This window comes from Orcinus orca, chromosome 14 (genome assembly GCF_937001465.1).
Source record: "Orcinus orca chromosome 14, mOrcOrc1.1, whole genome shotgun sequence".
NCBI lineage: Eukaryota > Metazoa > Chordata > Mammalia > Artiodactyla > Delphinidae > Orcinus > Orcinus orca.
The window spans coordinates 21,378,092-21,392,909 of NC_064572.1; the positions used below are offsets into that span (position 1 = coordinate 21,378,092).

Genomic DNA, 14,818 nt, shown 5'->3' on the forward strand with positions numbered 1-14,818 from the left:
TTAATAAAAACTTAAAAGATAATATTAACAATATATGCAGAGAATAAAAAGTGAAAAGTGGCATAGCAGATTTGAAAAAGTCAAACAGAACTTCTAGAAATAAGAAGTACAATAAGTGAAATGAAGAACTTGGTATACAGATTTATCAGCAGATCAGACAGAGCTGCAAAGAGAATAAAGGAAACAGAAGATAGTGCATTAAAAATCCAGAAAAGCAGCAAAGACAGACAAAAAGATGAGGAATACATCATAAAGGGTACTAAACATAGAGGATACAGTCAGAAAGACTAACATAGGTTTACTAGGAATGCTACATGGAGAAAGGCAATAGAATGGATCAGAGGCTGCCTGAATAGACAAGTAAGATTTTGTCCAGAAATAATGAAAGACATCCATCAATTTAAAGAAGATCAAGGATGTCCAAAAGCAGCATAAATAAAATTAAATTCTACACCTATAGCACGGTGAAGCTTCAGAAAACCAAAGACAAAGAGAAAATTAAAAGTTACCTTCACAGAAGCAACACACTGACAAATGATTTTTGACAGCCAGTACGAGATGCCAGAAGGTACTGGAATTATATCTTTAATATTCACAAAGTAAAATATTAAAGTTTCTACATCATGTAAAAAATATCTTTCAAGAATGAAGCTAAATAAAGTCATCTTCAGACATACACAAAGAACTAAGAAGTATGATATTAGCAGAACAAACTAAAATAAATTCTAAGGATTACACTTCAAGCAGCAGGAAAATAACACCAGATGTAAGGTATAAGACACAAGCAGTACATGGAAACATGCAGGCAAATCTAAATAAATATTAAGTGTATAAAACATCTTGTGAAATTTAAAAACCAAACAGAATTATAATGTATAACAACAGCACATAGGTCAAAGAAATGGAGTTCATTCTAAAGTCCTTGCAGGATCTGAGAAAAAGGTAAAATTATCTTTTAATTTTAGACTTAAGTATGATTAATAAAATTTCTAGAGGTAATGTCTAAAAGATGAGAAAAAGAATTATAACTTTAATTAGAACAAGGAAAAACTGAAATGATAAAACTATCAATCCTTAAAGACGCAAGAAAGAGAAAACCACCATGGAATAAGTAAGACAAACAGAAAACACAGAATATGATGGTAGATTTAAACTCAAATACTTAATATCATATAATATGGGTTATAAACCATTTGATACTGAATGTAAAATACTGGTTTGATTTATCTTGGTTTTTAATATACAACCATCATAGACCAGAGATATCTCACTAGCCAATGCTTTTGTCAGTGTTTACACATATATTGACATAACATATACTGACGTAATGAGTGATCCACAGAACCACTCATGCCTACCTTCTGTTGGTAGCAAGCAGGGGATATATGGGAAGGTAGGGCTAAATTAATCTTAAACCTTTTTCTCTAGATGATAATTTGTAGTTATAGTTTATTAAAAAGAAATATATAGCAAGGTGAAGAAGGGAGGTAAGTGATTAGAAGATTTGTAAAACAGCAGGAGCACTGTCCACGCTCCAAGATTATTTTTACCTATGATGAAAAATATAGAGTAGTGTTGGTAAAGTAGTTTGGAAATATGATTTGGGTTACTTATTCTTTTTCATTTTTTGAAGTATAATATATAAAATTATATACTACCTTCCTTATACCTTTTGTTGTAAAGATAGATGGCTCTTCATGCTTTTACTGGCTTCCTCAATTTCAAATTTAAAAATAAGATACATCTTTGACAACTAGAAGAGTGGTAAAGTCACCAATTTCAAGTCAAAGACAAGGATTCAGAATATGCAAAACCTTTCTGTTCTCACCAAGCAAGCCTCACAGACAAATCTCTAGCAAACAGTAGAAAGAGAAAAATAAACTTTCTGCTTTTGGGGAAAAGGGACAGACGTATTTTCAAGAATCCACAGAGTTACTCGTGACTACATTATTTAAGCCAATAATCACTTCAGGGGAACATATTAAAATTAAAAATTATTACTGTCACCACACATATATTGACATAACATGTATAATAAGTAAAATATAGACTGTACTTACCATCCCCATTAATAGACAGATTATGGGTCTTGAAGCTATTCTCAGCACTTTCCAAGCTCAGGGTAGTATGAGCTAGCAAACTGTACTTTGCACCACTAATAGTGAGAAAAAAGACATGTTTTAAGTATTTTAGTATATTTTCCACTACATAAAATATTTAGATGTTCAACAACAACAAAATAAACAACCCGATTAAAAAACGGGCAAAGGTCTTAAACAGACATTTCTCCAAAGAAAATATACAAATGGCCAATAAAAACATGAAAAGATACTCAAGATCATTAATCCTTAGGAAAACACAAATCAAAACCATAATGAGAAACCACTTCACACCCATTAGAATGGCCATTATTAAAATAAATAAATAAAAAGAAACAAAGCAACGAGTGTTGGCCAGGATGTGGTCAAACTGGAACCATTGTGCACTGCTGATGGAAGCATAAAATGGTACAACCACTATGGAAAACAGTGTGGTCATTCTTCAAAAAATTAAAAATAGAATTACCATATAAAGTCTGATGAGAATTTTTATTAATTGGGCCAGGTGATATGTTTCATAAACCTTCTTTGTCTCTTACTAAATATGTAATAAAATCTCTATCACAAAAATATATATATACATGTAGCAAGAATGCAATGCATGCACGCACTTCTTTAATAAACAATGGCATACCGCACGGAATGTTGTTCCCTGGGAGAATGCCTCTTGGTTTTGGGTATTTTTTTCAGTTTTATTGAGAAGTAATTGCCATACATTACTGCATAAGTTTAAGGCTTAAAGCATTTGATTTATTGGTTTGATATATCTTGGTTTTTAATATACAACCAATATAGACCAGAGGTATCTCTCACCAGCCAATGTTTCTCGTCAGTGTTTACACAGGAAAATTTATGTTTCTTTCTCCAAAACTCAACAAAAAAATTTTAACAAAACAATGCACGAGTAGAATTTTAAGTTACATTCTGAATACGATTGGTATAATTCAGACTCCTGTGTAGATTACTGGGAAAGTCCACTAAGTACCAACAAATCTCCACTGTTTCTAGAGCTAAGAGGCACTAGCCTCATTCTCAGTGTGGGCCATTCTCTGCTATTTTCACTTATCCTGAACACATTTCTGTAGTGCCTTCCATAATTAGCTCTTATTTTTCCCTACTGTTACATAAAAGTGCCCCCCCCAAAGTGGAGGAAGTATTTTAAAAAACCGTGGAGAAAGAATAGGAGCAATTGAGAACAGCAATTAGAATGAAGAGTAAATATTACTACACACAAAACTGCCTATTAACAATCATATGAGTTGTTTGGTGATCAGGGCACAATGTGTTAAACATGATCTCAACATGATAATTTGTCAACTGATAACATAGGTTTTATGCAACTACATTACAATTGTTCCTACTTACAATAATGGTAAATAGACTCCCTATCAGCATTTTAGTGCAAAACATGTTATTTTCAGGAACAGATTACTGACAGTAAGTGGATAAGTGATGCTGCGTGTATCTGACAAACAACAAGACGGCCGTGTGGCTGGAGTACAGTGAGGGAGAGTGAGACAAGATGTCTAAAAGGTAAGAAGGGGCAGACACTCTGCACTGCAGTAGGGCATGGCTGTAGAGCATGATAAGGACCCTGGATTTTATTCTGAGTGAGATGGGAAGCAAGTGGTAGATTTGGAGCAGAGGCATATGCTATGATATGACTTGTATTTTTAAATGATCTCTCTGGCTGCCATGTTGAGAACAGACCACAGAGGCCAAGATTGAAAATGGTAATGCCAACTAGAAAGTTACTGCACCTCACCAGTCCAGAGCTGATGCAGGCCTGGAACAGGGTGGTAGTTGATGGGGTAGTGAGAAGTGCTAAGATTCCTGATATAGTCTTAAAGTTGACCCAATGTGGTCATGGGATGTAAAAGAAAGGACAGAGTCAAGGACAACTCCAAGGCTTTTGGCCTGAGCAACCAGAAAAAGCGAATTGTCATTAACTGCAAGGAGGCTGACTGAGAGAATGGATATGGGAAGTAAGAATTTAGTTTTGAACAGATTAAGTTTGAGAATGGGTTGTAGGGTAGGCAGGTGGATATATGAATCTGCAGTTAGGAGAGGAAAAACTATTCAAGAAATTAAATTTGGGAGTTAACAGTATATAGATGAAATTCAATGAAAGTTAGTTAAATAAAATGTGCGAACTGAATATTGGGACACAAGTACTCCATCATTTCAGATTAAGTTGAAGAGCAATGAACAAAGGAGACAGGCAAGGGACTGCCACTGAGGCAGAAGAGACACCCCGAAAGTGGTATCCTGGAAGCCAAGTTCAAAAAGTGTTTCAGGACAGTGATCAGTTGTGTTGAATAATGCTGAAAGGTCCAGGAGAAGGAATAATGATAAATGACCATGGTATTTGGCAACATGTAGATAACTGCTGACCTTGACAAGAGCAGTTTCTGAACGATGGATGAAACTTGACTGAAATGGTTCAAGAGAGAATGGGAGGACAAAAAGTGGAGACAGAGAATATAAAAAACTTTTCTGTAAAGGATAGCTGTTAAATGGGGCAGAGGAAATGTGAGGTATTTCAGCATGTTTGTATGTTTTTGGAAATGATGCAGGAAAAAAAACACTGAAGATGTAGTAGAAGTGGGGGACATGTGCAGGAGCCTACTTCTGTGTACTTGTGAAGATGGGATCTAGTGTACAGGTAGGTGGCCTCAGATGGAGCAAAGGCAGTTACAAGGAAGGAAAGCAGCAAATAAATATACAGATGCAGGTAGGCTGATAGATTTGGTTGATGGAGGATATGCAAGTTCTCTTCTGATTACTTCAGCAGCATCAATGATATAGGAAATGAAGTCATCAGCTCTGAATAAGGAGTGGAGAGGAGTGGGTATTGGAGGTTTCATAAGAGAGAGTGACACAATGTGAAATACTCTGACGAGAGGTAAAGTAGAGGGCTACGGACACTTAGTAGGACTGCACATACTGGAACTCACTTAAGGTTAGTGATCCCTCTAAAGTGAGACCAGTCAGCATGACTGTTTTCTCCAGGTTCCTCATCTATTCCTCATGAGTGCAGGTGCAGAAGAGCTAAAGGCAGGATTTAACCAAGGTTGAATTTTTTCCAAGGTAAGTATGACAAAAGGAGAGAAATGCTAGGAAGGAACAAAATGGTAAATCATAGAACTTGAGCTAAGTTGGAGTCAGAGTACTGAAAGGAGAAAGCTGGAAACGTGGGAGGTGGGAGATAGTGTGGGACACTACTACAGAGACCAGATAAGACCTAGGGTACAATTGTGGGGTGGATGGCTAAAATAGGCATGAGAACAAGATCACTGGAGGCAAAGAGGTCATCAAACTTAGAGGTCAAAGTATTAGATGGACAGTCTATATGTATTTTAAATCCAACAAGAAAAATACCTGAAATAGTGAGAGGCAGAGACTGGGAGAGAAAGAGAATGAAGATACTTTGCGTTTTATTTTTAGGAGTGATGTAATTTATTCTCGCTGACCACTAAAAACATTAGAGTATGCGTCACTTCAGGAATAGCATCATTTCCATACACAGTGCAGTACGAAATACTGCTTTTAGTGCGCACAGGAAGTAGTTAATATAGCTTTTAATAAAGCTCATTTGCACTGAGTGCGCTGGAGAGGTGACAACCTGTGTGACAAAAGAGGCTAAAATTATGTGATGACCCAAGTATATGTTTAATTTTTTTCTCAGGCCTTAAAAAGTAATTGTAACTAAGACACCTTTTCCTCAACTACTTTAAGGTAAACATGTAATACATTTGCCTCTATTTCCAATGAATTACACATCTTAAAATAACAATACAAAAAACATTATTGATAACCTCCCCTAAGAATAAGCTATGAGAGAGACAGTTGATAGTGGTCATTAAAATGATCATGTGAAGACTCTGTAATAACTCAAGAAGAAAATGTGTGTATGTATATACATGCATGTATATGAATGTGTAGAATAATTATGAATATACCCAAGGCTAGGAATTTTAAAACCTGGAGGAAAAATATCAGTTCAAAATTATAAAAAGTATTTGATTTAGGGTGAACTATGAATACATTTTTTTCTCTTCTAGATTCTATTTCTCAAGTTTATATTACTTTTGTAATGAAATAATAAATGCCGTAGGATTTGTGAAGTGGTAGTAGGATGAAAACCTCCCCCAAAAATCAGAGACATGCAAAGCTTTGTAATACTACATCTACCTATGTGCAGTTTAAGGCACTTTAACAGGCAATATCTTTAAGAGTTCACAATAGCTCCTTAAGGTAGGCAGGGCAGATATTTTGGTCCATATTTTCAAATGATGAAACTGAAGTTCAGAGAATGTAATTGACTTGCCTATAACTAGCAAGTGGTACACTGGAAACAGAATCCCACTATACTTTACTTACTACCTTCATACTTCCTTAAGAATTTTGAGTGCAGGAAACATGACTTACTAACGTTTAAATCCAAAGTACCATGTGACGTAACTGCTGAATTATAATTTCTAAGATGATTAAATGAATGAATAAACAAAATTATACCCAACAGGTAATTCCTTAGTTATTTTTGAACACTGCATTATCTTTCACACTACCAAACCATTAACACCACTGTTCCTCAAAACATAAATAATCCACTTATTCTGCCCAAGGATATTTGTTTTGTAACTTCAATCTAATTTAAAATGTAGTATTGGGGCTTATTTTTTTTTAATACACATTTTTGTCCAGTAAATAATCACTCTCAATTTTACTAGTTTTCACAATTCTTTAAAATTACAATTTATACAATGAAGAATAATGTACTAAATGGTTCTCAAGGAGCATAAAATAGTTAATTCAGCTATTAGAAACACTGGGAAAATCTAGCTACAGGAATTTCAGTAAGCTAAATTCCACAAATAAAATGAGTAAATGAATCACACCAGGGAGCATGCTAAAAATTACCAAAAATGTTCACTGTCTTCTTTCAGATCAAACAATACTTTATGATGATATTTCAAGTTACTTCATTTTTAAACCATGACTAATTACAATGCCAATGCTTCCAAAATCAACAATGATCTCAGTTTTAAAACATTCTTGTCAGGATAACGTTTTCTTACTAAAACATTACTCTCATTCTTTTTAGCCAACCCTAATACTGAGTTCCCAAAAGTTTAATCAGCTACATTTTTTTAAAAAAGCAAATAGGCCAATTGTTGTAACATTTGATGGAGCGGGGGTTCCAAAAATGTTATGAAAAAATAAATGACTATCTTAAACGGTAGTCTGAAAAAAATGCACTCTTTTGTTAGGAAGAACAGCTATATTTGGGCACATGCCATATAATTAGAGAAGATATAGTTTGCCCATTTTGGTTAAAAATTAAAAGCTATATTAGGAATCTTCTCATTGAACTAGATCACTATTAAAGAAATAAAAATTGATCCTCTTATGCATTCTGATTACTAATGCTATTCTCAAACTCCTATCAGGGTGCTGAAGTGGTCACTTAAGGAAGTATCAGGTAAGAGTAGTTCTGGGCTATGAGTTTAACCTAGTATACTTGGCATTCACACCAGAAGCTCAAAAGAATGCTGGTATTAGAAGAATATAATTTGGTGAAATGTTATAAAAGGCTTTACCCTATCTTTTGATCAGCTTTAATGGTATAAATAAGCAAATGGCATGCAAGTTTCATGGGAAATGTTGATAAGGAAAATTGGTGTTTGGATTCACGAAATAAACCAAATAGAATGACAAATCTGAAGAGGAGAATGAACACTTCAAGACAAATATGTCAGTCCCTATTACAAAGAGCTTAATAGCAATAATGTTATTCTCAAATACACCTCTAGGCTTTGAAGAGGAGTATAGGTTAAACACAAGTTCCAACATCACTTAGAGTATCTTCTACGAAATGATAAACATTGGTTTTTCAATTTTAAAATATCTGTCTACATTTTATAATCCTCTGAAGGTTTCTAAACTGAAGTGCTTCAGCATGAATTTGAAAAAAAATTTCAGAAAAAGCACTGGTCTCAGAACAGTAAAAATAGTAACAATAATAGTAACAGCTACATTTATTAAATGCTTACTACATACCAAGCTCATGAATTACCTTTTTGAGTCTCATAATAATCCAATGGCGTTAGATATTATTACATTATTATTATTCCCATTTTACAGAGGGAAAAATAAAAACCCAGAGTAAATTAATCTGTCTTGGGTCACACAAATAATAAATGACAGGATAGAAAAATCAAGTATTCCCTGCCAAACAATGAAATTTTAAACTGTTTGAGAAGCCCAGTCATTGTTTTTACATGCTTGAAAGGTGTATGAAACCCTAAAATGTCTCTAAGGAGCCTTCTAAAAATAGATGATTATGTCTAAGCATCCTTACCTTTCATGAGAAAACTGAGGCCCAGGAAATAATGTAACTTGTTCAGGACACTACTGGTCCTGTTTTGTTTTTTTTTTTAACATCTTTATTGGTGTATAATTGCTTCACAATGGTGTGTTAGTTTCTGCTTTATAACAAAGTGAATCAGCTATACATATACATATATCCCCATATCACCTCCCTTTTGTGTCTCCCTCCCACCCTCCCTATCCCACCCCTCTAGGTGGACACAAAGCACTGAGCTGATCTCCCTGTGCGATGCAGCTGCTTCCCACTAGCTATCTATTTTACATCTGGTAGTGTTTATATGTCAATGCTACTCACTCACTTCGTCCCAGCTTACCCTTCCCCCTCCCCGTATCCTCAAGTCCATTCTCTACATCTGCATCTTTATTCCTGTTCTGCCCCTAGGTTCTTCAGAACCTTTTTTTTTTTTTTTTAGATTCCATATATATGTGTTAGCATACGGTATTTGTTTTTCTCTTTCTGACTTACTTCACTCTGTATGACAGACTGTAGGTCCATCCACCTCACTACAAATAACTCAATTTCATTTCTTTTTATGGCTGAGCAATATTCCCTTGTATATATGTGCCACATCTTCTTCATCCATTCACCTGTCGATGGACACTTAGGTTGCTTCCACGTACTGGCTATTGTAAATAGAGCTGCAATGAACAATTTGGTACATGACTCTTTTTGAATTAATGGTTTTCTCAGGGTATATGCCCAGTAGTGGGATTGCTGGGTCATATGGTAGTTCTAGTTTTAGTTTTTTAAGGAACCTCCATACTGTTCTCCATAGTGGCTGTATCAATTTACATTCCCACAAACAGTGCAAGAGGGTTCCCTCTTCTCCACACCCTCTCCAGCATTTATTGTTTGCAGATATTTTGATGATCAGTGTGAAGTGATACCTCATTGTAGTTTTGACTTGTATTTCTCTAATGATTAGTGATGTTGAGCATCCTTTCATGTGTTTGTTGGCAGTCTGTATATCTTCTTTGGAGAAATGTCTATTTAGGTCTTCTGCCCATTTTTGGATTGGGTTGTTTGTTTTTTGATATTGAGCTGCATGAGCTGCTTGTAAATTCTGGAGATTAATCCTTTGTCAGTTGCTTCATTTGCAAATATTTTCTCCCATTCTGAGGGTTATCTTTTCATCTTGTTTATGTTTTCCTTTGCTGTGCAAAAGCTTTGAAGTTTCATTAGGTCCCATTTGTTCATTGTTGTTTTTGTTTCCATTTCTCTAGGAGGTGGGTCAAAAAGGATCTTGCTGTGATTTATGTCATAGAGTGTTCTGCCTATGTTGGTCCTGTTGTTTTTTTTTTTAAATAAAGAATTTTGCTGCTTAAAAACGTTTTAAAACTACTAACTTGGTGATTATCTCTTTCAGTTCTAAAATCGATGCTTCAAACTAGAAATACAATTGTTCATTCAATCATCAAAAAGACAGAGTTCCATTACCTTATAGTTGAATTAAAGCATTTTCCAGCAAATACTTGATTATCATCTTAATCTACAAAAGTTTTAAGATGGCCTTAATTCTAAAGGAAGAAAATGAAAGGGTATCCCTCCCTCCTTTTTAATGACATTTATATTAGCAAAGATTTACATCTTCTATGCCTTCTTTTTTTCAGTGGATGGGACCCATTCAACAATCATGAAATCAATTTAATGATTCATAAACGGAATTAAAAGAAACTGAAAATAACTAGAATAAAAAAAGTCAAGTGACTATACTATAAATAGCAAGGGCTAAGTATTGCTTCACGAAATCTGTCTGCTTATGTTACTGTGCATTCAGTAATAATGTAAAATGTATTTCTTACTGTGGATCTCAATCAAAATAAACTGAAAGCCACAATGCTAGGGTCCCAAGTCACTTTCACATGTAATATATCTGATATGAAAAGAGTTATTTAGTTACATTTGGTGATTGATATTTCCAGGATCTACACCTAAAATATTTTGCTTTTTGTAATTACAGTAAAATTACTTACATGCTGAAGAGCCAACCCTACCAAGACATGCAAAGAAATTCTAGGAATGCAGCCTGTACAACAGTTTTCCCAAGAAACATAAAAGATAAAAATACTTGTAAAGAAGCAAACACAATGTTTAAAGAAAGTATCTGAAAGAAACCAGGGCTTCTTGAAGAGATGGTGATTCCAACTGTGGGCAGAAAAACAGAAGATGAACATGGAACATGTTCCCTGGCCAGAGAGCAAAGAAGCTAATCAGAGATTAGGTTGTGTCAAAAGGACGCAGAGTCAGCTTAAAGGTTCCCCACTGATCAAAGATGGGACAAATTGGCTTCAAAGAGAATAACTGTAATTGACTGAAACACAAATATATAAAAATACAAGAGTTCAAATAAAACAAAACATTGATCACCTCCATGGTAGAACATCAACTTATTATTCTAAAATGAAGGAACCGAGTATTCTTTTCCTCCTTCTCCTCCACCAATTTTTTTGCATTTATATCCAGAGAGTTAACAAAAGAAAGTTCTTCTTTGAGAGAATTCTAGGTTTAAAAATAAATGCAGAACTCCCCTGGTGGCGCAGTGGTTAAGAATCCGCCTGCCAATGCAGGAGACATGGGTTAGAGCCCTGGTCCGGGAAGATCCCACATGCCATGGAGCAACTAAGCCCACGCGCCACAACTACTGAGCCTGTGCTCTAGAGCCCACAAGCCACAACTACTGAAGCGCGTGCGCACACCTAGAACCCGTGCTCTGCAACAAGAGAAGCCACCACAATGAGAAGCCTGTGCACCGCAACGAAGAGTAGCCCCTGCTCTCTGCAACTAGAGAAAGCCCGCATGCAGCAACAAAGACCCAGCGCAGCCAAAAATAAATAAATAATTTTTTTAAAAAAGAGAGAAAAGAATCAAGATAAAATATAAATAAATAAAGGACAAATTTAGAAAGTCACCAAATTATAACCCCTAATGAAATAATGAATGACCTGCAATAGCTGCTAACACCATTAGATAAAAGATTGATAGGGAACTTTATAATGGATGGATCAGGCTGACAACACCTGAACCCACTGGTCAGGTTTAACATGAGTAAAAGTGAGACAACACCTCCAAATGGGATACAGTAGAAAGTACATTGTCCTAAAAGAGAACCTGAAACTAATCAGTCCTCTAGATCTGACTACAAGTTGTAGGAAACACAGGGGATAGAAAAAGATGTTTAAAAAGACCACAAAGATGGAATCAGATAAATTCAAAATATGGGAAATCTATAAGATCTGGCTTCTTCAATAAATAATGGCAAGGAAAAAAGTAGATGGGAAATTGTTAAAGATTAAAAGACTCACCTAAATGCAATGTTGTAGACCTTGTTTGCATCTTGACTTGCACAGATCAGAAGAGAACTTCCTCAGAATTGGGGCAATTTGAACACAGACTGGACATCAGATGATATTCAGAACTTATTTTTTATTTTGTTAGATGTGATAATGGTAATGTGGTTTTGTTATAAAGAAATAAAATATTTTTTTAAATCTTTAAGACTAATGCATGACATATGCAGAACTCCAATTAGTAGACTGATACGTAGCAAACAACTTAACATGTAGATAGTCCCTTTTCAAGAAAAATAATTCATCTTTCTGCTAGATACTGGAATTCAAAATCACTGAAAGCACACTGTCACCCAACATTCTACTTTCTTCTTTTTAATTAATTAATTTATTTATTTTTGGCTGCGTTGGGTCTTCGTTGCTGCACGCGGGCTTTCTCTAGTTGCGGCGAGCAGGGGCTACTCTTTGTTGCGGTGCGCGGGCTTCTCATTGCGGTGGCTTCTCTTGCTTCAGAGCACAGGTTCTAGGTGCGCGGGCTTCAGAAGTTTTGGCTTGTGGGCTCTAAAGCGCAGGCTCAGTAGTTATGGCACACGGGCTTAGTTGCTCCGCGGCATGTGGGATCTTCCCGGGACCAGAGCTCGAATCCGTGTCTCCTGCATTGGCAGGCAGATTCTTAACCACTGTGCCACCAGGAAAGCCCCAACTTTCTACTTTCAAAGGAAGGTATTAAGGATAACTCAGCTGGGTAAATGTCAGACAACCAAGTTATATTCCTGCCTCAGGATGTTTTTTCCCATTTAAAATGTAAAGATATTCTCCATATACAATACTTTAAAATGTCACAAATACATAATTATACTGTATCGCTGTAAATATTGTATTAGAAAACTTACTAAATAGCAGAACTGAAGGACAAGCACATTTCATGATCTTCTTGAAGCACTGAACTTATTTTCTTCCCTGTAGCTTTGCTTATAGATGTCTTCAGTTTCTTAGCTAATTTTTTTGGTGTGTTGGTTATAGAAGAGTCTTCTGTACAGCAACTATATACTTCCACCTTTATCTGAAAGTCTGGCCCTGCTTCATTACTAAAAACAAGGACAATCATAATGTTAGAAATTTAACTCAGTAGAAAATAAAATAACATCCTGTGATGTTTTCATAACATTTAAAAGCAGCATTTGGAACAGGTTTATGTTAATATATGTTAATGAGATAGAATATCCCAGTGTTTATTTAGTATCTAAATGACCTGAGTCACTACAACTTCGAGAGCTACCAGCTTCTAAAGTAGGGCAATCTTAACTCAATTTAACCAATATTTACAGGCAAATTATTTAAAGGAAAAGAATAAAATGCCCTGGTCATTTCGTTGCCAATGTTATTTCTCCTTTTCATTCCTATAATATAGCTGTTTTTAAGGTATTTACATTATATGTATGATTTCCTGAAATCACGATTCCTCCAAAGGAAAAAGATTTGAAAACAAAGAACACAAAGAAAATTAAAAGAAACAAAAGCTTTCTTCTGCTGAAACCTTTAGTTTTCACGTCTTTTTCATAAAGAGTCATACAGTCCACTCAACACCGCGCCCCTCCTCCCCGCTCCACCTTTGTACCTAATAACTCTGAAATAACATTTCACTATTTAGTTGTACAGGAGAAAACAAACAAAAAAATGAATATAAAGAGATATATTTCAAGGCATGAACTCCTTGAGGGGGAGTGATGTCTTGGTAATCTTTGTATTCTTAATCTAGCATAAAAGATATTCAGTATGTATTTATTAAACCAATATGCAGAAAATCTGCAATGCCAAGATTGGCTTTGCTCTTTCTCAGACACAGTGAACTATCTTTACTATAAACGATTGTGGTGATGTTAGTAACAGTAAAATATACTTCAAATCGCAAAGGAGGTCCATCAGCAGTAGATGTTGTCTGTAGAAGACAATCCATCAGCCTCAGAGATTTTAAAAACACAGCATAGACTTTTTAAGATTTAAATAGCCAAACTATAGTTTGAATAAATCCAAGGAATAACTTCCAAATATTTTTATAGTTTATTATTTGGCAACTCTGAAACATACAGTATTCCTGGTAATGACTAACAAATGTCAATATTTAGAGAAAAACCAGAGATTCATAAATATTGAATACTTATTAAAACAATCATAACAAAAAGCACATTTTAAAATAACATTTAGAACATCTGTGAGCAGTTATTTTTAGAACAATTTAAAATATTTACAGAATTAAAAAAAAATTATAAATCATGAGTTGTCTTCCCAAGTAACTTGCATTGTTCTTTCTGTGAAAAAAATTATGATTTTTGTCTTTGTGGTAAAAACAAACAATAGCAAAGTGATGTGAAGAAAAGAGTCCATTAACAGGATGATTTTGGCAGGAAAAGATGCACTAGTAATAGTTGATAATGGAAATAAGTATATTTAGGTAAATAATAAATATTTATTTTTAAGTCTCAGTTATGTAAACATTTGGCAATATTTGGGGCATCCTAAGTAAATTTCTTTGGTTCAACAGAGCTTATAAGATGGCCTGCACTACTGCTGATAACTCAGAAAAATGTATTATATTTTTCTGTGCTGTACAATTCCTTATGGGACACTGAACCAAAGCCACAAAACATGGTTTGCAATCATTTTTTTAATGCTACATGAGTGGCAAAACTAGTACTTTCAATCTCAACTGTATATAGCTCCATAGCTAAAGATGGAAAAAACATGTATATTGATTTTAATAGTTAAGTAGTTATTAATATTTGGATGCAAAGATACTGTCTTTGAAACCCTGTAAGAAATAAAAATCACATACTGATTTAGGCCAATAGAAAAAAAGGCCAGGAAAAACTTATGTTAGTTAAAAATGATTTCTATGGCTACCTGAGGAGTTCTTTCTGGTTCTATATTATGACCACAATAAAATGAGCCTGTAAAAGAGCAGGGGCAATAAAAACAGCCCTGAGGATCACCCAACTTTTTATTGTTTTGGAGTGAAAACAGGAAAGTGCACCATAAGA

The 14,818-nt window shown here is 34.9% G+C and overlaps 1 protein-coding gene across 1 annotated transcript in view; it reads right to left on the reverse strand.

Annotated features, from left to right (window-relative positions):
• The window catches only part of RTKN2 (rhotekin 2), an 81,108-nt gene that overhangs the window by 31,667 nt on the left and 34,623 nt on the right, over positions 1-14,818 (reverse strand). The window contains exons 6-7 of the mRNA XM_012536785.3: positions 12,674-12,868; positions 2,061-2,155 (exon numbers count right to left, since the gene is read on the reverse strand). Of these exons, the coding sequence (XP_012392239.2) occupies positions 2,061-2,155; positions 12,674-12,868 (290 nt within the window). The remainder of the gene's footprint in view (positions 1-2,060; positions 2,156-12,673; positions 12,869-14,818) is intronic.